The sequence below is a fragment of the Microtus pennsylvanicus genome, chromosome 5 (genome assembly GCF_037038515.1).
Source record: "Microtus pennsylvanicus isolate mMicPen1 chromosome 5, mMicPen1.hap1, whole genome shotgun sequence".
NCBI lineage: Eukaryota > Metazoa > Chordata > Mammalia > Rodentia > Cricetidae > Microtus > Microtus pennsylvanicus.
In genome coordinates this window covers 91,270,228-91,293,413 of record NC_134583.1, presented here as the reverse complement: position 1 = coordinate 91,293,413, position 23,186 = coordinate 91,270,228, and the positions used below count along the sequence as shown (strand labels likewise).

Here is a 23,186-nt window from a genome sequence, read left to right as displayed (position 1 = left end):
TGCCTGACCGGAGTCAGATTCCGGCTCCTAGCGTCCTCGCCGAGTCCCAGCAGACGTCGAGTGGTGCCAGCCGCTGGGAAGGTTTGCCCTGCCCGCGTCCGGGTTCGCCTTCTTCCGGAACACCTTCGGCCGGTACGGAGAACAAGGCCCAGCGCTCGGCTCAGGTCGGAGAGCAAGACCCCGCAGATCGGCCACTTCCGGAAGGAACTCGGCTCCTTTCGCTCAGCCGCGGCCCCGCGATCGGTTATTTCCGTTGCAGCTCGACCCCGCCCCCGAGGGCGGTAGGGAGCCGAATTTAACTCTTTGCACTGTGGGTCGCTGCTGCAGCTCCGACAGTGGCCTCAAAGGCGCCCGCGCGCTCTCGCGCTTCTTGAGGTTATTTGCAAGCCGCTTTGCCTGTTATTTGCATATTTGGTCCGAGCTCCGTTTTTTTTCCCTTCCCGCCCTGCACTTTTTTCTTTTATACCAACCCACTGGGCCCCTGAGGTACCCACCGCACTCCACAAAACACCAGGCGGTGACTTTTTTTTTTTCTTTTTATTGCCCCTCACCAGGCAAAGGGTTGCCCGGCTCAGCCAGCAAGTCATTATCGTGTTGCAATGGAGCGGTTCGCCCCTCCAGGAAAATGCGCAATTGGGAATGTACTGAAGTTAAAAAGCCAGCCCAGGAAAAGGACTGCCCTTGGTCCTAGGTGTTTTGGCCACGGCGGGACAAGGCCACAGTACCAGAAGAACAAGACCATCCAGCATTGATCACACGTCCAGGGAGGAGGCGGGGGACAGAGAGGGAGTTCTAGAAGGCGTGGCAGGAGTGGGCCCAGAGCCCCCAGCGCCCAACACACGCCACTGAAAGATGCTGGCATCCTTGCCACCTAGGGAGACGAGGTACGAATCGTCATGCGTGAACCGGACGCTAGTCACGTGGCTGCCGTGGCCTGAGTACATACGACTTGGCGCCTGGACCAGAAAAAAAGTCAGTTGCAACAGCGGCAAGATCCCATGCCTACCCACCTGGACCCAACGGTCCCCTAAGGCCTCACCTTGGCTCGAGCACACGGATACTGGAAAAGGTGCACTTTGCAGAAGTCGTCCGCTACAGCCACCACACGTTCATTGTGGGAACGGCATAGGGAGTTGATGTCTGTCCCATCAGAGCCATCAGGCCACACACCTAATACAACAGGTAGCCTCAGCCACTAGGACGCTTCCCACAGTATAGAGCTACAGTGTTTAGGGTTTCCACTCGACAATCCTTCCCAGTCCCAAGAGCCAAAGAGTCCTTTTGGCCTGTATTTGCCACTCTGATGCCCACCCTGTGACACTTGACACACACCCAACATTCTGATCCCAGAACTGGATCCACCTTGTTTCCCTAGCCCTCCTAAAGGTTTCTGCGAGCTGGCTTCACTGCTCACCGTAGACGTGGAAGCCCAACACACAGGTGTAGGTAGCCCACTCCCGGTCTCTGCTCTCATAGCGATTCCTTAGTAGTTTGCAGCCTCCAGCCACGTCCCCTAGGTAGAAATTGTCCCAACCAGCTCAGTAGTGACCGTGACCTGATCACAGGCATAACCAGCCAGCCATTATGAACCTCACTTTGTGCTTACTGAGTCTCACTGAAGTTGTTTGATTTGGTTTGGCTTTAAAATAGTGTTAAGCCCAGCCTGGTGGTGGTGCGCCCGTTTAATTCCAACACTCAGCGGGCAGAGGCAGGTGGATGTCTTTGAGTTCCAGGCCAGCCTGATCTACAGAGCTAGCTTTTTTTTTTTTTTTTTTGACATAGGGTTTCTTTGTGGCTTTGGAGCCTGTCCTGGAACTAGCTCTTATAGACCAGGCTGGCCTCAAACTCACAGAGATCCGCCTGCCTCTGCCTCCTAAATGCTGGGATCAAAGGCGTGCGCCACCATTGCCCAGCTTTCAGAGCCAGTTCTAGAATAGCCAAGGACAAAGATTACACACACACAAACCTTGTCTCAAAAAACAAACCAAAAAAAAAAAAATAGTCTAAACCTGGCATGGTGGCTCACACCTTAAGAGGCAGACAGATCTCTGAGTTGGAGGCCACCTTGCTCTACAAACTGAGTTCCAGGACAGCCAGGGTAATATAGAGGAAACCCTGTCTTGAAAAGAGAGAGAGACTAGCATAGATATGCCTGGAACTCCCCACCCTCCTGCCTCAACCTCTGGATAAATTCTAACAGTTTCCATCAGTTTTCCTTCCTAAATAAGTCAGCCCCTTCACACCTGCACTGAGAAACTACAGGAAGACAATCTTTTCTTACTGCATTGTTCCTGAGATTCACCTGCCTCTGCCTCTCAAGTGCTGGGATTAAAGGTGAGCACCACCATCACCTGGCATTGGTGAAGGTTTGTGTGGTGGGGGAGGGTGGTTTTTTTTTTGTTTTTTTTTTTGGTTTTTCAAGTCAGGTTTTCTCTTTGTAGCCCTGGCTGTCCTGGAACTCATACTATAGGCTAGGCTGGCCCCAAACTCAGAGAGCTAGCTATCTGCTGAGTGCTGGAGACTAAATGTGTGTGTCCCCAATGCCAGGCTTTTTGTTTTGTTTTTGAGACAGGGTCTTGCTAAGTTGCCTTGGCTGACCTGGAACTCATAGAGATTCCTCTGTCTCTGTCTCTGAAGCTCCCCGATAAAAGTCATGTGCCACCATAACTGGCCAACTGGCCATTTTTATGTAAAGACATGGTGTGAAACTGTTGTTCACCTAGTCCCAGGCTCTGTCCTATGTGTACAGTTCTCCATATCTGCCCCTCTGTTTGATACTCCTCCAATACCACCATTCCTCCTGACTAGGAGCCTCCTGTCAGACCCTCATCCACAGTCACTAGGAGGGTGACAGATGTAAAGGCAGCAAGGGCCACACAGAGAATTCCAGGCCAGTCTGATGCAAACCAAACCAAATAAAACAAAAACACAAACACACATTTCAATTATCCCCATCACCCTGCCACTCACAGTAAAGAATCTCATAGTCCCCAGAATTGGACATGATGAAATTCCCATCCTTGGACCAGTCAAGGTGAGTGATAAAACTGGAGTGTCCCTGGGGAACAAGAGTCAAGAATTTGACAAGATAGCTACCATTTCCCATCTCCAGACTAGCCCTTAATGCATCAGACCCCAGTTACTGTGCACAACTAACAAATCCCACCTTCCTTCCACCCTAGCGTCCTTACCATACATCTGCCAAAGCGGCTGGCCTTAGTACCACAACTGGAAATGCTATAGATGTAGATCATGTTGTCATGGGAACCAATAGCCAGGTACAACCCGTCTACAAAGAGAGATATTCAGACACAGAAGAGCCAGAGCAGGATCCAAGTCCAGGGCGGGGGTGGCTCCCACCTGGGCTGTACCGTACAACTGAGAGCTGTTCATTGCCATCAGTGACATCAGACACAATCTCTCTGGTCTCTGTGTCCAAAACCAACCACCTGAAAGGGAGAAGGGAGAGAAGTGAGAGGGCAGGATGTGAGACCCTAGGCAAGGAGTTAGGATGAGACAGAGAACTTCAAAAAGGCTGTGATGTCTGGAGAGGGCACCATTGCTGGGGAATGGGAAGAGGCTAAGGGCAGAGAGAAGCTGAGGGAGGGTTTCTGATGCCTCCTGGAAAAGAAGTCAAAAACTACAGACCAGGCCTACCACAAAAACTTTGTGGAGTCGGTAAGCCTGTCACTTCCCTGTTGGCCCACCCACACCCACCCTCCGAGTCCCACTGCTTCCCCATCCTGGGCTGACATCCCATTCTGCTCCCAAACACAAGAATATAGCTGAGGAAGGCTTGGTGACAGCAGGAGAGGGGAGGCCTGGGCTACAGAGAAGCACCCCCCGAAAAAAAGGTTCAACACTAAAGTTAGCCTTGGTCACCTCGTCCCTTCTGTTACCAAGAACCCTTCCCAGACCTTCCTGCTTTTCTTCAGAGATGTGGTGTTCTCACCTCCCTGTGTTCAGTCCTACAACCACAACTGCCCCACTTGGGTGGAAGTCAGCACACAGACCCGTCTCCTGGGAAAAGAGAAGGTACATTTAGGAAAATGCTTTTATAAGGGGCCTGTGAGACAGGGGAGAGGCATCAGGCACAGGATGGAGAGGAGAGAGAATACACACAGAAGTGTAAGGGTGATTACTAGAGATGTGAGGGTGCAGAGAACAGGGGGCTTGGAGTTGGTGGAGGAAAGGGCCTGGTCACACTCAAAATGTAGACAAATGCTAGTTTAAAATAAGTTTAATAAAGTTGGATGGACACCTTGTCAACTTAATAACTTCAAAGGATCCTCCCAAGGCAACTGGAAAAGAGGGGTTTGGGAGACCTGGGACAGACAGGCCTCTTGGACCCTCGTAAAGAAAAGACACTGGACCACTTAGCTGTGCTACAGATAAACTTACTTAGTTGCTGAATGAAGATGAGGTCTGGGGCAACAGCAATGCCCAGGTAGCACAAGGCATCACTTTTACCAGTCTGTACAGAATTTCTGCTGGAATAGCCGATAACCATAACATAACTGGTTCTTCCAAATGTAGAAGGAAAGGCAATGTTAGGGAGTAAGAACAGGTGTAGCATGGTGGACCAAGAGCAGCTGACTCTACCTTTAAGTCCATGCTCCAGGCCAGAGCATGGCCTTCCCCATCCCACAGGCAGAGCTGCCGGTCATGGCCGCAGGTAAGGAAGCGGTTCTGGGAGGGATGTGTACAAAGTCCCCACAGCTCATCAGTGTGGCCCTGCACCAGAACAATGTTTGTTACCACTGCTCTTCCCCAACTCCCTTCCCTACTTCTTTCCCTGGCTTTTGGCTCCCTAACCTGAATAACAGGGGAGAAGCCCTGAGCCAGGTCTCCCCTCAGTAACGCATTCTTCGTGGTTCCCACCAGCAGCTCAGAGCCAAGCCCTTCAGCAATGGCCCTCACAGCTCCAAAGTGTTCTGGAATCTACAGAGTAATAAGAGGATGTCAAAAACACACTGACTATTCCTCTCCCCACTCCCTTCCTTGACCTCAGCCAATCTCTCACCTCAGCCTCCTGGAGGGCCACCAACCCAGGCCCCCACTGTACCAGCCGTCGGTCCCGCCCGCCACCACTAAGCACTGTCCCGTCCCGTCGGAGACAAAGAGCAAAGATGGAACCTTCATGAGCGTGCGCCTGGGCCACGATTGTGTAGGTCTCTGTTGGTAAAACCCTAGGTAAGTCATGCTCTTAAGAGTTCAGGGAAATAGGGAAAGGGCAGCTTAGACCATCACAACACAGGATAACACATATCTCCTAGCTATGAGCACCTACAGAAGACTTGCTAAGCTTAATGGCTGCCAATTCAGCCCACAGTAATAGTGGCAAAACTGAACTTTGAATTTGAGATCTGACAAACTCAAGTCCCTAGCCTTCTCTCCTTTACCATATGGTTCCCCACCCTTCTAGACTAGCCCCCCCAGAGAGTTCATCAGTTCTGAAGATGAAAATTTGGGAAACTCTGTTCCTACTGAATTTCTGAGATACCAACATCCTAGATGCTACCCCCAATCACATACCTTTGGCCCCACCCCTGCCTGGGGTCTTGGAATCAGAGACACTCCGCCCCCAAGTGAGAATGTTCCCCTCGGAGTCTCCAGTGAGAATGTTCCCATCAGGGAGGAAGACAAAGCAAGAGATAAACTTGGGTTTCTTGTATTTCTGGAGGAGGCAGAGATCAGAGGTCAAAGGGAAAGGCAAACACCAGATCACAGGACAGTTGGGGGTGCTGGGGCACATTGGAGTTACAGTACCCAGTCCCACTTCCCTCCCCACCACCTCACCCATCCACACCTCACCCCAAAAACACCCTGTTTCCGGGCAAGGGTCCCATTCCCAGGAACCCCTGCTCCACTACTCCAGTTCCAAAAGTGAACATGAGATTTTCCACTGGTGACAATACAGCTGCTGTCACGAGGGCTGAAGCCCACAGCCAGGACTGAGTCATTCGTACTCTGAAGAAAGGAAGACACTTGATTCAGTCACCCTATGTCCTGAGACACTCGTTGTCTTTGACGCTTCAATTTTTTGTTTGCTCTGTTTTGTTTTTAGAGACAGGGTTTCTCGGTGTAGTCCTGGCTGTCTTGGAACTCACTTTGTAGACCAGACTGGCCTCAAACTCAGAGATCCTCCTGCCTTTGCCTCCCAAGTGCTGGAATTAAAGGTGTGTGCCACCATACCTGGCATTTGGTTCTGTTTTGTTTCTTGTGACAGAGTCTCATGTACCTCTGGTTGTTCTGGAGCTACCAATGTAGCCAGCTGATGATGAACTTTGAACTCCTTATCCTCCTGCCTCCAAGTGCTAAGTTTAAACATATGCACCACCAGTGGCTTTTTTTTTTCTGTTGTTTGTTGAGACAACTTCTTACTCTATAGAGCAGCCTGGCCTAGAACTCTCAGTGATCCCACTTGAGCTTTTCAAGTGCTGGAATTACAGGCATGAACCACTACACCCAGCTCTTGACTCTTCAATTTATTTGTATTACAGTGCTGAGAGTGATTGAACTTAGGGCCTTGTGTGTGCTAGGTAAACACTCTACTTCTGGGCTATACCCCCAGCCCTCTTTCCTCTTGCGGTCTTCGGAGTAGCTGATATGACAGGCTTGTGCCACCAACACTCTTTAACCCAATCTGCACCCTGGCAGCTGGTCTACAAAAGCCCTGCGGCCCAGGATAATTCTTCTTTCAAGGCTCTGGTAGAAGCCTGGAGGTGTGGGGCAGTGGTAGAATGCTTGCCTGGAGTACTCAAGACCCTGGTTTGACCCTCAACATTGCAAAGGAAAAAAAAACTGATCCCCTAAAAACTATATTCCCAATTATAACTTCTGTAGTTCCCAATTGACAGATTAAGAAACAAAAGCTGAGAGAACTGAGAAGCACTAATCAGAAAGGAAGTATATGTATAAGTAAGTCTGGAACTGTCCGCATTCAACCATTCCCAAACCCAGATTCTGAACCTATTAAGTCACCTGGGCTCCTCACCTTGATCTCAGCCAGCTTCACTCCCCGGTTGCAATCCCATACAGACAGCATATGCTCATTGGAATCATCCACCACACAAAGAAAAGCACCCTGATCCTGGGGAGGGGACACAACAGAGCTCTGGAGGTCTGGACATTCCAAACATTAGACAGGTTGGGAGGGCAGAGGAAGTTGATAGGTGTCTTTCTCAAGGGAACAGGTTGGATGAGCAAGCCCGGGACACCAGAGCTCCCCCCAGGCTTCCCGGTAAAATGAAAGAGTGGTGTCTTAAGCAAGAAGAAGGATCTAGACAGACAGGGTGGCACACTTCTATGACACTTGCCGGGTAGAGGCTAGAGGTAGAAAGATCAAGAGTTCAAAGACACCCTCATCTACATATTGAGTTAGAGGCCAGCCTAAGATACGTGAGACCCTGCTTGCTTCAAAAAACAAATAAATAGGGATCTGGAAGCTTTGTGCACAGCTCACCACTGCTGAAAAGGCCAAGGCCCCCACACCACGTTCAAAGGCACCCAGTCCAATCTCCTGCAGCTTTAGGAGCGTCTCTGAGTCCCAGATGTGAACCACAGGCTGCAAGGGCTAATGGAAGAGAAGGGATCAGAACTCTGAAGAAAAATGGTCTGTAAGGTCATCCTGGCTGCTTGATATTCTGACTTGATCTTACCTTCCCATCCTTGTCTACTCCAGCTGTCTGTCCTGAGGCTACACGAACACCATCAGGGTGAACAGCAAGGCTAAGCAGAGGGAGGAGAACTCTAGGCAGGGGTCTCTCAAGACCACCCAAGACACCTTCTGCTTGCTTAAGAAGCAGCAAGGGAACTCTCTTTTCTGCCTTTTCACCCCCAGCCAGACCCTCTTCCTGTCAAGCCCACCAGTCCCAAACCCCAAGACCCTTACCATCGAACGCAATCTGTGTGACCCCGGTAATGTCTCTGGCCGCCACCTCCAGGACCCCCTGGGCCTCCCCCAGGCCGGTACAGCACCACTACACAGGCAATAAAGTAGACCACCTCCCCAGAGCGCAGCACAAACAGATTAGAGCGAGAGTCACGGCCCCTGTACCCATAACTGTGTTGGGGACCATGGTCAAGGAAAGGACCAGACCAAAGACAGGAGGGAAAAGGGTGAAGCACGGAAATGGCAAAGCCGCTGCTGGACATTATCATCCACAGCAGGGTGGACGGGATCTCAGTGCATTCCTTTCCACAGCAGGGTGGACGGGATGGTTCAGAGGACTCCCTGTCCCCACGGAACAGAAAGAAACTATAAAGGAAGGGGGACCCCTAGTGGGATGGTGTGGATCCCATGGAACCTGAAGGGATAGGATACACCCAGTCAAGGCTGAGGGTCTCCGGGGGTGGGCCACTGGGTAGCTCCTCAAGACTTCGGATGCCAGATGGAATGTACATGGTGATGGGGCGGCCACGAAGGAACATCTTCACTGAAATGCCTTCTACAGAGACAAGCAGAGATGTAAGCCTCCCTTCCAGAAGACCAAAGCAGCATACCCACCATACCTGACAGGTCCCCCCAAAGTAGCTCCTAGGGCTATTGCCCAAACCCTAATTCCATCATCCAAGTTCCTCCCTCTGCCTCTCTGTACATACCCAAATTATAATTGCTCCTCCGAGATCCAGGACCCCCAGGGCTGGAGAGGGGGTCTTTGCTCCCACGGCTATTGGGAAAAGGCAAACGTGTAAAGACTAGAATCAAGTCCCAACACCTGAGGTGGGTGGGGTAAGATACTGAGAGGTTCATCCCAGTCAGCCTGCTGGTGCGGGGCCGCTGTCAGAGCCACAGAGCTCTCTAGAGGGACTTTTAGTTCCAAAGGAAGAAGTGAGAGAGGGAGAGAAGAAGGAAAGAGATGGGGGGAGAAAAGGAAAGAAGAAAGAAAAAGCAATATAAAGACGAGAGAACGGGACCATAAAACATGTAGCCTGTGCCCTTTCTTCTAGGCCTCTTCTGACCTTTTTATTCCCATATTTGTAAAATGGGCCAAAGTGAAAGCAGAGCGCACACCTGTCCTACCTTTCAGGAATCTGGGAGGTGGGCAAAGTCTCCCCAGGGGTCACTGTCATTGGATGATGAGCTGACACAGCCAAGAAAGTGACAAGGCTAGAGTAAACCTTCAGGTTCACTAAGAACACTTCCTGGCTCTGGGATGTTGCCCTGTGGTACAGGAGTGGCAGAGGAATGGCAGAACTTCGTAGCAAGAGGGGAATCAGCTGATGTGCTGAGAACAGCCGTCTGTGAGGAATCACCAGAGCTGCCAGCTCTCTCTTCCCAACACTCCAGAGGCCGAGAAAGGAGGACTACCATGCCTTTTAGGCAGGCCTGGGCAACAAAGTGAATTTAGGCTACAGCGTGAGAACCTGTCTCAATTAAATAAGATGTCATGGGAACTTAGAGCTCCTACAATTTTGAAAGTTATGTTGTGATACAAAAAAGTTAGCAGAACGAGAATCAGGAAAAATAGGGTTCAGAGCTTGAATCTGTAACCTCAGGCACCTGATTACCCTCTCTGTGCTGCTTCACCTGGTCAGTGGAGAGCACAGAAGACCACCTACCCACCGAAAATGCTATAGGGCTTGAATGACATGGAGGAGAGTTTTAGCACAGTGCCCAGAACACTACAGGAGTCCCAAGGAATGCTTTGTTTCTTTCTTCCTGTTGGGTAATGAGGTCACCCACCCCACCCAGGAAGGGAGAAAGTCAAGAAATTGAGCCTGGGGTACAGCAAGTTGAGGAGGGAAAGGAAGGCTTGCTTACACACCTCTCTGTGCTCCCTGACCGCAATAGCAGGTTCGCGGAGGAAGCTGCCTTCCTAGAGAGTTTCTGCCTGGGCCGCTCTGAGGGGGATGAGGAAGAGGAGGAATTTCTTCGTGGCCTGCTGGGGCAGAATGAAAAAGTGGAAGAGCAAGCCCTACAGTTCTGCTTCTCAGACTTCCCACCACAGGACACCTACGTGTCAGAACGCTGAAGGGGCTGCACAGGCCTAAGGACCCCTGGGGGACCAGGAGAGCCTGCCCCACTGCTGCTGCTGCATCCTTCAGACTGGGTCCCACTGGGCTCCTCACTGCCCCCTTGAAGAGCTGGAGGCCCATTGCTCAGGCCAGGTGGTCCAGAAGATGGCTCCATCTCCAGTTTTTCCTCTGTCTGGGTGCCTCGGCTCACCAAGGAAGGGCTGCACGTAGGTGGCAGTCCTGGAGGAGCCGTAATGCTGCTGAGGAGACAGCAAATCAAGCTGATGCCCCAAGTTTCCAGGAAGGAATAATGAGTGTACTGACATGCATACCTGTCCCTTGTTGAAGCCGGTATGCCAGAGTCCTGCAGGGAGGTGGAGGGGCCATGCAGCCGCAGCAGGCGAAGGGCTTCTGCTAAGGCTGCCTTTACCAGTTCCATCTCTTCTTCCTGCACCCGAAGCCTCTGGCTCAAGGTCTGCAGGGTCTCATGAGCAGGGCCCTCACCTGGAGAAGGGGCAACAAACACTCAGAAAAGTGCCACTACCTGGACAATTAAGGGGGTTCTGTCCTCCTGCCCAATTTTACAACCCAACCATTCAATAATAGGACTACCCACTTTCAAGCAGTCCAAATGTAGGCTTATCCAGAGGGGGAAAGACTGATGGTAGAGGATCAAGGGCCTCCTCCTCCTAGCAGGGCATGCAATGAGCCTGGCAAAACTCCCTTCCTGCTGCTACCCCAGCCTCCGCAAAGACAGGGAGTACCATGGAATACTGGGTGGGGGCGGGGTGGAGGGGTATGGAATACTGCCAAGGTACGTGGGAGCCAGAGAGAGATGCAAGTGCAAAACGGGTGAGGAACTACAGCCCCCTCATCCCACCAGCAAGCACAGTCAACAAGCTAGAAAGTGGACAGGACAGTAAAGTCAGACTGAGCGGCCAAGGTGTAAGGAACGAGATCTGGTGACCGTACAAAGTAACAACGGAGAGCATTTACAGTGTACATCCCAATGTAACTGTGGGAGTCAGAAATAAAAAGAGCCGGAATTCCCGGGGAAGAGGCCCAGAGTGACACAGCGGTCAGGGAAACTTAGAGAACCAAGAAGTAGAATGACATTAAGGAAGTCCGAAGTGACAGTAGGAGGTTCTGAGGAACTAGAGTCGGACAACCTAAAGAACCAAGGAGGATGCTCAGAGCCCCTGGGGTTCAAGAGCACGCGGGCACGCCACTAGACAGCCGTCCAGCACTGGCAGTGCCCGTCGGGCTGGCGCTCCCGGAATCCGGGCCACGCCGTCCGCCCCGCCCCATACTCACCGGGCCCTGCAGCCCCGTCCATCCGGCCCCCGCGTTGCTCCGAGTGGCAGCGGCGGAGGCGCCTAAGCCGCGGGGGCCATGGCTGGGGAGAGGGGAAGGAAGCACCCCGGGCGCGCGCGCAGAGGGATGCCGTGCCACCCCCGGGGGGCGCTGTCGGGCGCAGGGGACAAGGCTTGGAGGGGGCGCTGTGAAACCCGGGCCTGCTACTCTCCGGGGAGTGGGTTCCCCGGGGTGCGATGACAGGGCAGACCCGAGCCCCAGCGCCGCAGCACAAACAGGCGCGGGACCCGGAGTCGCCAGCAAGCGCGGGACGGGGGCGGGCCTGGGGGGGGGGGCGGGCCGCCAGGTAACCCTTCCCTGTCCGGCCCCCCCCCAGGCTCTGGCCGGGGGCGGGGACACACGGTTGACCTCTCACCCCGCTAGGTTCTAGCCGGGCTTCCGGGCCCCAGGCTCCCAGAGGACTTGGGAGGGGACGCAGGGCCTGAGGTCTGGGTCTCTACTAAACCCGGAGCCGGGCGTACCAAACTCTCACTTCCGCGAAAGGCCAGGGCGGGGTCACGAAAGGGCTTTCTGCCTGGGGGCGGGGCCTTTCCTAAAGGGCAAGACTAAGGCATCCTGAATTGGGGCTAGCAGAGGGTTATTAAGGCTGGAGTGGGAGGATGCCCAGGGTATTGGGGTCAGGATGGCATTAGTCCTGCTGAAGCTAGGCTGGGCTGACTCAGCATCCTGCCTGCCCTAGCCAATCCCCAGCCCCGACGGCTCCTCACTCCCTTGGGCAGAGATGGGAGATGGCGCCGGTGCTGCCCGTGGTGCTGCCCCTCCAACCCCGTATCCGTCTGGCGCAGGGGCTCTGGCTCCTCTCCTGGCTGCTGGCACTGGCCGGTGGCCTCACCCTCCTCTGTAGCGGGCACCTCCTGGCACAGCTGTGGCACCTTGGCACCTTCCTGGCTCCCTCTTGTCCATTCCCTGCCCTGCCCCAGACTGCCCTGGCAGCAGGAGCGATGGCTCTAGGCACAGGACTAGGGGGTGCAGGAGCCAGCCAGGCGAGTCTGGATGCAGCTCGCTACCCTCCCTGGCGGGGGGTCCTGAGTCCGCTGCTAGCGGCTGGCACTGCTGCAGGAGGAGGATTGCTGGCCCTTGCCTTGGGGCTAACCCTGGTTTTGCCAGCAAGTCTGCACCAGGGACTGGAGGAAGGCCTGGAGGCTGCCTTGGCTCACTACAAGGACACTGAGGTGCCTGGACACTGTCAGGCCAAACGACTGATGGATGAGTTGCAGTTGAGGTTCCACTGCTGCGGACGCCATGGCTACAAGGATTGGTTTGGTGTCCAATGGGTCAGCAACCGTTACCTGGACCCCAGTGACCAAGATGTGGTTGAGTGAGTGATTGATTTGCTTCTCTTTTCCTTTTCCCCCTTCCTAGACTCCCTCCTTAGTCTTGAAATTCTCACTCAGGCATGCAATAGATAGAACACAGTAGCAAAGAGAACGGATTACAACTCTGTTTATCAGCTGTGCTGCCCAGGGCGTGTTGCCAAACCACTCTGGGCCCATTCCTCATCTGTAAAATGGAGATAACTGTACCTGTCTTTATCTTCTAGATAGGCTCCTATCTTACGGAGCTGTGGAGATAAATTAAGCGCGCTCGGAGAGTAAAGCACTCAGTAGAAGTTTTACAGTAATTTTTTTCAACTGCCCCAGCCCTCAGCTGCTCCTCTAGGCCTCTGTCTGCAGTCATCTAACTATGTGGCCTATGTTTTTACAGCCGGATCCAGAGCAATGTGGAAGGTTTATACCTGATTGATGGAGTCCCCTTCTCCTGTTGCAACCCCCACTCACCCCGGCCTTGCCTGCAAAACCAACTCTCTGACCCCTATGCCCATCCACTCTTCGATCCTCGGCAACCCAACCTAAACCTCTGGGCACAAGGGTGCCATGAGGTACTGCTGGGGCACCTGCAGGGACTGGCAGGCACACTGGGAAGCACGCTGGCTGTCACCTTCCTGCTCCAGGTCAGTCAGCCAAGGACCATATCTCTTTCCACTTTCAGCTCTGGTCCCGGTTCCACTGACCATCAGTCACTCTCTCCACTTGTTCCTCACAGGCTCTAGTGCTCCTCGGCTTGCGGTATTTGCAGACAGCGCTGGAGGGGCTTGGAGGAGTCATTGATGGGGAAGGAGAGACCCAGGGCTATCTTTTTCCTGGTGGGCTGAGAGACATGCTGAAAACTGCCTGGCTACAGGGAGGGACTGCCCACAAGCCAACACCTGAGGAGGCCCCACCAGAAGAGGAACCTCCCAAGGAGGATCTACCTGAGGCCTAGTAACCTGGGGGGGGGGGGGGGCAGTGGACAAATATGAAAAACTTACCTTTTTTATTTTACTTTTTGGTTTTTAGAGACAGGGTTTCTCTGTGTAGCTTTGGAACTCACACTGTGGACCAGGTTGGCCTTGAACTCACAGAGATCCCACCACCACCACCACCCCCAGCCTCCCAAGTGCTGGGATTAAAGGTGTGAGCTGCCACCAACCGGCAAATTTACAATTCTTTACTAGGGCTGAGGAAGGAAAGGTCCGGAGCTTACAGGAGTTAGAGCAGTCAGAGACAGACTGGAATGAAGAGTCCAGGAGTCCTGGAGCCCAGCCTTTGCAGCCAGAACCACCAAGACTGAGAATAGATCAGGGTGACAAGAAAGTGATGCCCAATGGACTGGAGACTGTTGCTAGTATACAGATTCTACAATAAAGTTTGTGGATGGAACCCACCGCTGTCTCTCTTGTCTAGGGGATGGGGCCTGAAGGACTGATGTCTGTGCAGAGGAGGAATCGGCCTGTGTAGGAATAAGCTGTCGCTATCTCTTGGGATTAGAGCGCAGCAAGGAGCTTTGCCACTGAAGAGACACATGAGGCCCTCCAGGTTGAGATTCTTTATTCTAGAGGTAGGAAGGGGATCCGCATGCTCAGGTGGGGAGGGTCCAGCCCAGCTCCTCTAGCCCCCCAGTGCATGCTTGTCCCCAATAAGTTACCCAGTTCCCTTAGCCACCCTCCCTCCTGAGTCCATCTGTCCTGCTCCACCCCAGATGGGGCTGACCTGGCTCAACACAACAGCTGCTTGTCCCTAGCCTGTGGGCAGTGCCACATGGCAGGCTGGGGGAAGGGAGGGAAGCAGCTGGGCCACACCCTGTGGTTGGAGGGGCTGCCTCTGGTTCTGAGGGGTCAGGTCTTTTTTTTTTTAAAAAAAAAAAAAAACAAAAACAAAAACAAAAAACCACATCCTGGATTGGCCTGGAGCCCAGTCCCACAAGGTATGTGCCTAAAATAAGGTAGAAGTCAGGATGAAGCTGCCATCACACCTCAATGGCTGGGTCTGAGCCCTGGCCCTGCCGCTGCAGCTGCTCCTCCTGCTTCATCTTAGGTTTCTCTGTCCGTGTGTGCCATACTAGTACCTGTGAAGGAAGGGTTAGGGTCAGGACCAGCCATGCCCAGGGCCCTGAGGTATGTGTTCTAGAACAGATCTCACCAGCCCCCTCTTCTGCATTCAGAGTTGGTATATAATCTATGAAGTATGGGGGTGGAGGAACTTTACGGCCTCTAAAATGGGGTTGTTCACGACCCTGATATACACAAGGGTTCACAAAATCTGTAAGATGAAGTGGCAGGAGCCTTTCCTGAATCTCAGTAGTCTTTTCAACAGAGTGAAAGCTGATGAGACCAGAGATCCTGGTTCAAACACCAATTCCACTTCTCCCATTAACTGCTCATCCCAGAACCAGCTTCTCCACCCTCTTACCTGAGTACAGTTGGCAGCCCGTGGCTCCAGGTCCTTGGGATCCACGAGATGGCTCAGGAGACTACTCTCCAGGTAGCCCCGGGGTGCAGTAGCATCAAACTGGGCATTGGGCTTAGCCAACAGCAAGGGCAGGGCAACAGCAAAGCCCGCCATGTCCAGGGGAAAGGGTCTGGTGGGTTCCCATGCTGTGTGGAAACCCACAACCCGGCCATCCTGTACCTGAGGACCCTCAAATCGCAGGCCGCCCACCAGCCCCACAGGCCATACTGAAACACCACGAGTCCAACGCATCTAATAGAGATGAGAGAAAAAAAGAGAGCTGTGGCCCAGGGGAAAGAACCACTTTGTTCACTGATCCCTCTCCCTACTGCTCCGCACCCGCACCCAGCAGCCTACATCCACACTCATTAGCAAAAAGAAGGAAGCTGATGCTAGCTGGCCTCTTTTCCCACCTTCATCCCAGGGCTCACCTCCTTAAAGAGCTCCCGACTGTAGGTGTTGTCATCGTCAGCAAAATACACGACTCCCTGGGTCCCTGGTGGTGGTGGGTCTTTCTCCCCACCAACAGCACCCCCTCTGCCTCGGAGCCAGTCCAGGGCCTTGTTGCGCTGTTCTACTCCTCGGGGCCGAACCCATCCTGGCTCACCTTCCCTAAGTCGCTGAGCCTTGGGGGTTAGGACAGCCAGGTGTGTGAAGAGGAGACCAGAGGCAGCCAGCAGCCCCGAGACCAGCGGGGTAGGGCTCTCAGCATCCTCCACCAGCACCCAGTGTACACGGGGCACCAGGCTCAGGGTCTGTGACAGCCGAACCAGCTCTGCCTTCTGTACCAGCCTGCAGGGGGAGAGATGCAGGAAGGAAGGGGCCAGGCAGCCTTGGCCCACAGCACTTAGGATGACAGCTGCTCCTGGCCAGTTAGCATCTCTCTTGGCTTTTTCTCCACCAGTGCCTAAGCTCTGCATGTGGGCACGTGTTATTTAGGACAGAACCCAGGGCTTCAGGTATTCACACGAGCATCAAGACACTGCCACGCTGCCTCCCTCTACCTTAAGTGTCAATTTCATGCAGATGTTCACCCGCCCTGCCTTTCCAGACCAGGTCATTACCCACTTCAACCTCAGGACTCAGACTGGGCCAAGACTATAGGGCACACAATTTGGAATCAGATGGATCTGAGTCTGAATAAGTTTGTATTTTGGTTCTAGTTTTCAATACAGAGTCTTATGTTGTTAAGGCCCCAAACTCCACGCGCTGGTGAGGATGGCCTTGAGGATGGCCTTGCACTCCTGCTCCTCCCATCTCTGCCTCCCTGTGTGGGACACCGTATCCTGCCTGCTGTTTTATCAAGTAAAATATGCTGGGAAATGGTTTAATCTATGCATCAAGTTTACTCAGAAGGAAAAGTGGTTTAAGAAGATGGGTATAAGCCGGGCGGTGGTAGTGCACTTTCAATCCCAGCACTTGGGGAGGCAGAAGCAGGTGGATCTCTGTAAGTTTGAAGCCAGCCTGATCTACAGAGAGTTCTAAGAAAGCCAAGGATACACAGAGAAACCTCGTCTTGAAGAAACAAAATAAATAAATAAACAAATAAAGAAATGAAAAAAACGAGGGGCAGAGTGGATACCTTTAATCCCAGCACTTGGGTGGTAGAGGCAAGCAGATCTCTTTGAAGTTTGAGGCCAGCCTGGTCTACATATCAAGTTCCAGGACAGCCAGGACTATAGGGAGAGACCTTGCCTCAAAAAAACAAATAAGATGGATAGGGCTGGAAATGCATCTCAGTGGTAATATATTTTCCTAGCCTGTACATGGTTCGATCACCAGTAACTAAATAATAAAAATAAAATAAAATTAGGTGAATGCTTTGATAAGTTTTATAAATATTTTGGCTTTTGAGATAAAGTCTCACACTTTAGCCCAGGCTAGCCTCAAATTCAACAACTTTCCTGGCTCTGTTTGAATTCTGAGATTACAAGTATGCTATCATCCCTAGCAACAATATTATTTATTTGTTTGTTTGTTTCAATATTAGGTATTGAACCCAAGGCCTTGCATATGCTAAGCAAGAATTTAGCCACCACAGGCCGAGTGGTGGCGGCGCATGCCTTTAATCCCAGCACTGGGGAGGCAGAGGCAGGTGGATCTCTGAGAGTTCGAGACCAGCCTGGTCTACAAGAGCTAGTTCCAGGACAGGCTCCAATACCACAGAGAAACCCTGTCTCGAAAAACAAAAAAAAAAAAAAAAAAAAAAATTTAGCCACCACGTTATACCTCCTAGACAAAGATATATTTTAGAAAAATAAGTTAGGACCTTTAGACCTAGCATTCAGGGGGCAGAAGCAGGCAGATCTCTGTGAATATAGACCTGCCTGGTCTATACAGTAAGCTACAGGCGAGTCAATGTGAAACCCTATCTCAAAATTAAAAAACAGAAAAGAAAAACTAGTCAGAGAAACAGTTAAGAGAACTTGATGACCTTACAGAGGACCAGTGTTGAGTCCCAATACCCACATCATCTCACAAGCACCTGTAACTCCAGTTCCAGGGGACCTGCCACCCTCTCTGGCCTCTGTGGTATCTGCACTCTCAGTGCACAAACCTGCACTCAGGCAGGAACATAGATTCATAAAATAAAAAGCAAGTAAGTAGACAAGATAACAAATTTTAATCTATTTTAACCAATTAAATCTTGGAAGGCAAAGACACAGGTGTTCAAGGCCAGCCTAGTCTACATAGCAAGTTCCAGGTCAGCCATGGCTACACAGTGAAACATTGTCTCAAAAAATTAAAGGACTGTGTGGTTGTGGCAGCATTTGGGAGGCAGAGACAGGTGGATCTCTGCGAGTTTGAGGCCAGCCTGGACTACAGAGTGAGTTCCAGGACAGCCAGGACTGCACAGAGAAACCCTTGTCTCAAAAAACAAAGCAATCGAAAACAAAAAAAAAAAGAAAGAAAAAAGAAAAAGAAAAAAGAAAAAAAAGTCCTGGTCATTTTCCTCCAGATGAGAAACTTGTTTGTTCATTTTGAGACATGATCTCCCTGTGGAGCCCTGACTGGCCTGGAAGTATCACCGATTATTTATTATGTGTGCAGTGTTCTGCTTGAAGGCCAGAGGAGGGCACCAGATCTCATTATAGATGGTTGTAAGCCACCATGTGGTTGCTGGGAATTGAACCAGGGACCTCTCAAAGTACAGCCAGTGCTCTTAACTGCTAAGCCCTCTCTCCAGCCCCTATTTGGTTAATTTTGAATGTCCAACCTGAAATTATTTTAAAGAAAGGTCTGGAATATGTGGTTTGCCTCTTCTGGGTTTCCTCCTCATCAGTTCACTGCTCTGGGAGTTGGTGATTTGTGTAAGTGTATGAGTGCCAGTGTCTACAGCTGCCTAAGTGGTTTAGTCACCTGAGTCCAGGAAGGTATGCTAACGCTAACAGGACTCTGTGGCTGCAGGTCCCAAACTACACTCCTAAATTGGCCTTCTCAGTACTAAAACAAGGTTTTGACTTTAAAAAAAACAAAAAAAAACAAAAAAAAACCCAAAGCCAAACATCTAGTGCAGTCCCTGGTTAAAAAATAAAAAACGAAGCATAGCCGGGTGGTGGTGGCGCACGCCTTTAATCCCAGGACTAGGGAGGCAGAGGCAGGCGGATCTCTGTGAGTTCGAGGCCAGCCTGGTCTACAAGAGCTAGTGCCAGGACAGGCTCCAAAGCTACAGAGAAATCCTGTCTCGAAAAACTAAAAAAAAAAAAAAAAAAAAAAAAAAAAAAGCACAATGCAAGTAACAGGATCCTGCCCCAAATCATTTCTAAAAGCTGGTAGACTACCCTGTCCCTTTCCACAAGCCCTTGCTGGGGATCACTGTCAGGGCCTAGGAAAAGCTAAGCCCTGTTTTTTTTCTTTTCTTTTCTTTTTTTTAATGTGTAGCCCAGGCTGGCCTCAAACTCGTGATCCTCCTGCCTCTGCCTCCTTCAGCAAATCCTACATGCACCACCACCACAACCAGCAGCCCTCGTTTTCTACACAGGTGTTTTTACTTTTTTGTTCTTGTTGTTGGGTGTTTTTGGTTTGTCTGCTTGTTTGTTCTGAGACAGAGTCTTACTCTGTAAACTCACGATGGATGCAAACCAGTAGTCATCAGACTCCCAAGTGCTGGGATCACAGATGTCAACTACCACACCTGGATCTAATCAAAATGTTATAACTTTCTAACCAAGAATTTACTAAAAGAAATTAATTCATGGGACTGGAGATATGGCTCAGTGGTTAAGAGCATTGCCTGCTCTTCCAGAGGTCCTGAGTTCAATTCCCAGCAACCACATGGTGGCTCACAACCATCTGTAATGAGATCTGGCGCCCTCTTCTGGCATGGAGGCAGAATGCTGTATACATAATAAATAAATAAATCTTTAAAAAAAGAAATTAAGTCACTGTTGAGCTCAAATTTTCTTTCAAACTTTAGTGTCCTATTTTAAAACTTGGCAGTAACTCAGAGCAGTGGTGGCACACACCTTTGATCCCAGTACTCCCAAGGAGACAGAGACAGGTAGATCTTTATGAGTTCAAGGCCAGCCTGGTCTACAGAGCTAGTTCCAGAATAGCTAGGGCTACAAGGAGAAACCCTGACTAAGGGGAGGAAAGAAAAGTTTAGCAGTAACTCAGTAAAACAATCTACTTCCTATTATCATTTTGCCTATTTTTTGTTTGTTTTTTGAGACAGGGTTTCCTAGTAGCTTTGTAGCCAAAGTCCTGGAACTAGCTCTGTAGACCAGGCTGGCCTCAAACTCACAGAGATCTGCTGCCTCTGCCTCCCGAGTGCTGGGATTAAAGGCTTGTGCCACCACCGCCCAACTTCTTTGTCTATTTTTATAGGGAAAAAAAAAACCTTTCCCACAAACCGTATTAAAGATAGACCATTTATCGTGCCATTTTGCAAACTCTGGTCTGAGGACTATCCTAGTTCAAACCCGTCACTAGCCCAGAGCCATACCTGGCATAGGTGGGGGTGATGACATAAATAGTAGGCAGAGCCTCAGGTTCAGGGGGCTGGGCTGGGACAGGGGGTGGGCGGCGGAGATCAGCTTGCAACTGGGAAATCCTCAGGTCCTTCTGTCGAAGCTGCTCAGCTGCCGCTCGCAGTGGAGAGAGGCAGTCACATGGCTGGCCTGGTCCCAAGATGCACCAACAGGGAATGGGAATTGGGGCAGAGAACCACAAGACAGTAAGTAGTTCGGCAACCCAGAGTCAAAAGCCTTTTAACTCCTAGCCAATACTTTAAAAAAAAAAAAAAAGCGTGAGGCAGAAATCTTTAATAAATAAATTAATTAATTAAAAAAAAGCATGGTGGTAGGCAGGTCACTTTTAACTAGCAGGCACGCTTTATCTTTCTTTTATTGTTGTCTTGTTTTTTTTTTTAATTCCAAGTCCCTTTTCTTTCTTAAGATTTTATTTTAGTATATAGTGTTCTGTTTACATGTATGCCCACACACCAGAAGAGGGTACAGAGATCATTACAGATGGTTGTGAGTCACCATGTGGTTGCTGGGAATTGAACTCATGACCTCAGGAAGACCACTCAGTGCTCTTAACCTTTGAGCCATCTCTCCAAGACTACTGTTGTCATTTTAAGACAAGGTCTTGCTATATGGCCCCAAGCTGGCCTCAAACCCTTAACCCACTGGCCTGTTTTCCAAATGTTGGGCCACTATATTTAACACTTTTTTCTTGTTATTATTGTGTAGTCTTGGCTGTCCTGGAACTAGCTCTGTAGACCAGGCTGGTCTTGAACTCACCGCTGGGATTAAAGGCATGTGCCACTACCACCTGGTTTAACTTTCATTATTAATCAATTCCATCTGTCACTTTTTTTTTTGCTGAGGCTTCACTCCAGGGCCTCAAACTTGCTTGTGCTCTATCACTACACCCTCAGCCCTGCTACTATTTTAACTCGAGCTGGTTATCTGCCAGCCTTCCTATCCTTCCTACCTATGATCCTAATGTTACCTTCTAGACCAATAAGGAATAGCAAAGTCTGAGCCACTCGACACTCACGTAATGGCAATACCTGAGAAGCGTTTACCCAAGTTTCTGGATAAAAGGCTGGATTCAATCTGCTCCATGGTCTGTGACCACTGACTTGTCAGTAAATTCACTGATTCCATCACTGGATAAACATTTATTGAATACTCTTGGGAAACCCTGCTTTAAGATAAAGCAAAGAGGGGAAAAAAGGGCCCTACTCTCACGGAGCTATCACTCTGGTGAAAGAAGCAGACACTAATAAAGTCATTACAAATTGCGATATGGACCACTTAGAAAATAAAATATTAAAAAGGAATCGGGACTAAGAAGGATTACTTAAGCTAAGGTGGTCATGGAAGTCCTCTCTGTGGTGACATCTGGCCTAACACCTTAAGAATGAGAAATAGATGGCCTTGGGGGGCGGGGGGGACCAAAGAGCTTGAGGGGAGAACGAACATAGGATTCTCAAAAACCTGTCAGGGAGGGGAGGGGTGAGAAATGGGTTGCGCGGCGGCAGCGGAGGCGGCGGCGGGGTCATTCTGGCCTGGCTGGCATTCGTGGAGCTGCAGACCACGGAGTTCTAGACATGGGGCCACCGAGAGCTGTCCCGAGGGTCGAGCGGGAAGCAGCCGTCTGCGGGGCTCATCCCCTGCGCCTAGGGCCGGCCCTCCGCACCCCGCCCCGCCCCGCTCACCGAGCTGCACCAGCGCGTAGAGGAGGCCAGCGATCGACACCAGGAAGTAGGCAAGAAACACGTTCTTCAGCTTCAGCTTCATGGCCGCGCCGCCGGGGCAGGCGGGGTCCGCCGGGGACCGGCAGGGACAGGTCAGCCCGCCCCTCGGCCCTCCTGCGGGCCCCGCCCAGCCCCGAGCCCCGCCTTCCCCGCACCCCCTTGTAGTAGTTCTCGAGAACCTGGGTCTCCGAGCGCCACACGGGACCACTTCCGGCCAGTGGTGCCCCTCCCCAAGATAATTTCCGGTCCCTCCTCCTGGTAGGCCAACCAGGGTGATGACGCCATGTCCGCTGTGTCTGGCGTTCACGACCGGCAGTCAGAACCTTGGTGGGAGCACGTGGGACCTTGCTCAACGTGGAGCTAAGAATTGAGAATAAGTCCCGCCCCTTCCCGAGTTTTTAGTCATCCATTCATTTTTCAGCCTCTGCACCAGCGCTGGCTGTCCAAAGAAACAGCCATTCAATACTCGTTCAACCAATGAATGAAATCTATGGCCTGCCAGGTGCCAGTCCACTTCAGTTGGGTCTGTTCCAGTGGTTCTCAGTCTCCCTAATGCTGTAACCCTTTAATAGAGTCCTCATGTTGTGGCGACTCCCCAGCCATAAAATTATTTTCCTTGCTACTTCATAAACATAATTTTGCTGTTATGAATTGTAATGTAAATCTGTTTCCTGAGGTAAAAGGATACCAAGTTTATAAACTGTCACTAGAGCAATGGGTGACTTTATTTACTAACATTTCATTTATATATTTAGTCGGGGAAGTAGCTCAGTTTGTAAAAGCACTTGTCTAGTATGCACTGGTTTACATCACCAACATGAACCCGGGAAAGTGGTGCTTGTCTGCAATCCCAGCACACCGTGGAAGGTGGAGGCAAGCTCCTCCATTACATATTAAGGTGGAGAATTCAGGGTAGGCTACCTGGAACCTTCCCGCATAGATAAATTGTAGTATTGTTTCAATATGTAATTAAAGAAAACACAAAAGTTGATGTTCATATCAGTAAACATTTTCTCAATGTTACATCATTATGATGAAAACATTCAAAATCCTTTCATTTAGCTACAGTCACCTACTGCTCTGGGAGGAAGGAGGAATCTCCAGCCAGCTCAGAGGAAACAGGATGGGAATACAGAACAAAGGTAACCAAGCCACATAAAGGAATATGATTAAAAAATACTAAGAACTACTTAGGGCTGGACGGTGGTGGTGCACACTTTAATTCCAGCACTTGTGAGGCAGAGGAAGGTGGATCTCTGAGTCTACAGAGCGAGTTCTAGGACAGCTAGGGCTACAGAGTGAAGCTCAGGTCATTTTTTGAGCTAGTGGTCCAAAGAAAACCCATGTAGTTTTAAGAGGCGTAGCCCAGAATAGCT

The 23,186-nt window shown here is 50.9% G+C and overlaps 3 protein-coding genes across 8 annotated transcripts; 1 reads left to right on the top strand and 2 right to left on the bottom strand.

Annotated features, from left to right (window-relative positions):
- Nucleotides 1–542: 542 nt before the first annotated feature.
- Eml3 (EMAP like 3) lies at nt 543–11,709 on the bottom strand. 6 transcript variants are annotated; one of them, XM_075973443.1, is made up of 22 exons: nt 11,275–11,709; nt 10,293–10,464; nt 9,963–10,220; nt 9,771–9,887; nt 8,605–8,672; nt 8,327–8,450; nt 7,895–8,065; nt 7,662–7,731; nt 7,466–7,576; nt 6,998–7,093; nt 5,815–5,970; nt 5,536–5,677; nt 5,024–5,175; nt 4,816–4,941; nt 4,603–4,734; nt 3,953–4,020; nt 3,361–3,449; nt 3,192–3,289; nt 2,971–3,058; nt 1,415–1,513; nt 1,040–1,170; nt 543–956 (listed from the first exon to the last, which is right to left on the bottom strand). In XM_075973443.1, the coding sequence occupies exons 1-22, from the start codon at nt 11,294–11,296 to the stop codon at nt 753–755; spliced, it is 2,694 nt and encodes an 897-aa protein (XP_075829558.1). In that variant the 5' UTR covers nt 11,297–11,709; the 3' UTR covers nt 543–752. The 6 variants fall into 6 exon arrangements, with proteins under 6 accessions (XP_075829558.1, XP_075829555.1, XP_075829553.1 ...); XM_075973440.1 differs by having other exon boundaries at nt 9,771–9,884; nt 9,963–10,217; nt 11,275–11,592; XM_075973438.1 differs by having other exon boundaries at nt 9,771–9,884; nt 11,275–11,433.
- Nucleotides 11,688–14,033, top strand: Rom1 (retinal outer segment membrane protein 1). Its single transcript, XM_075973446.1, has 3 exons — nt 11,688–12,652; nt 13,039–13,285; nt 13,378–14,033. Exons 1-3 carry the CDS (start codon nt 12,063–12,065, stop codon nt 13,594–13,596), a joined length of 1,056 nt encoding a protein of 351 aa, XP_075829561.1. The 5' UTR covers nt 11,688–12,062; the 3' UTR covers nt 13,597–14,033.
- A 480-nt stretch (nt 14,034–14,513) lies between these two features.
- On the bottom strand, nt 14,514–22,039 carry B3gat3 (beta-1,3-glucuronyltransferase 3). Its single transcript, XM_075973447.1, has 5 exons — nt 21,772–22,039; nt 20,047–20,221; nt 15,533–15,893; nt 15,063–15,353; nt 14,514–14,718 (listed from the first exon to the last, which is right to left on the bottom strand). Exons 1-5 carry the CDS (start codon nt 21,851–21,853, stop codon nt 14,620–14,622), a joined length of 1,008 nt encoding a protein of 335 aa, XP_075829562.1. The 5' UTR covers nt 21,854–22,039; the 3' UTR covers nt 14,514–14,619.
- Between the last annotated feature and the right edge of the window lie 1,147 nt (nt 22,040–23,186).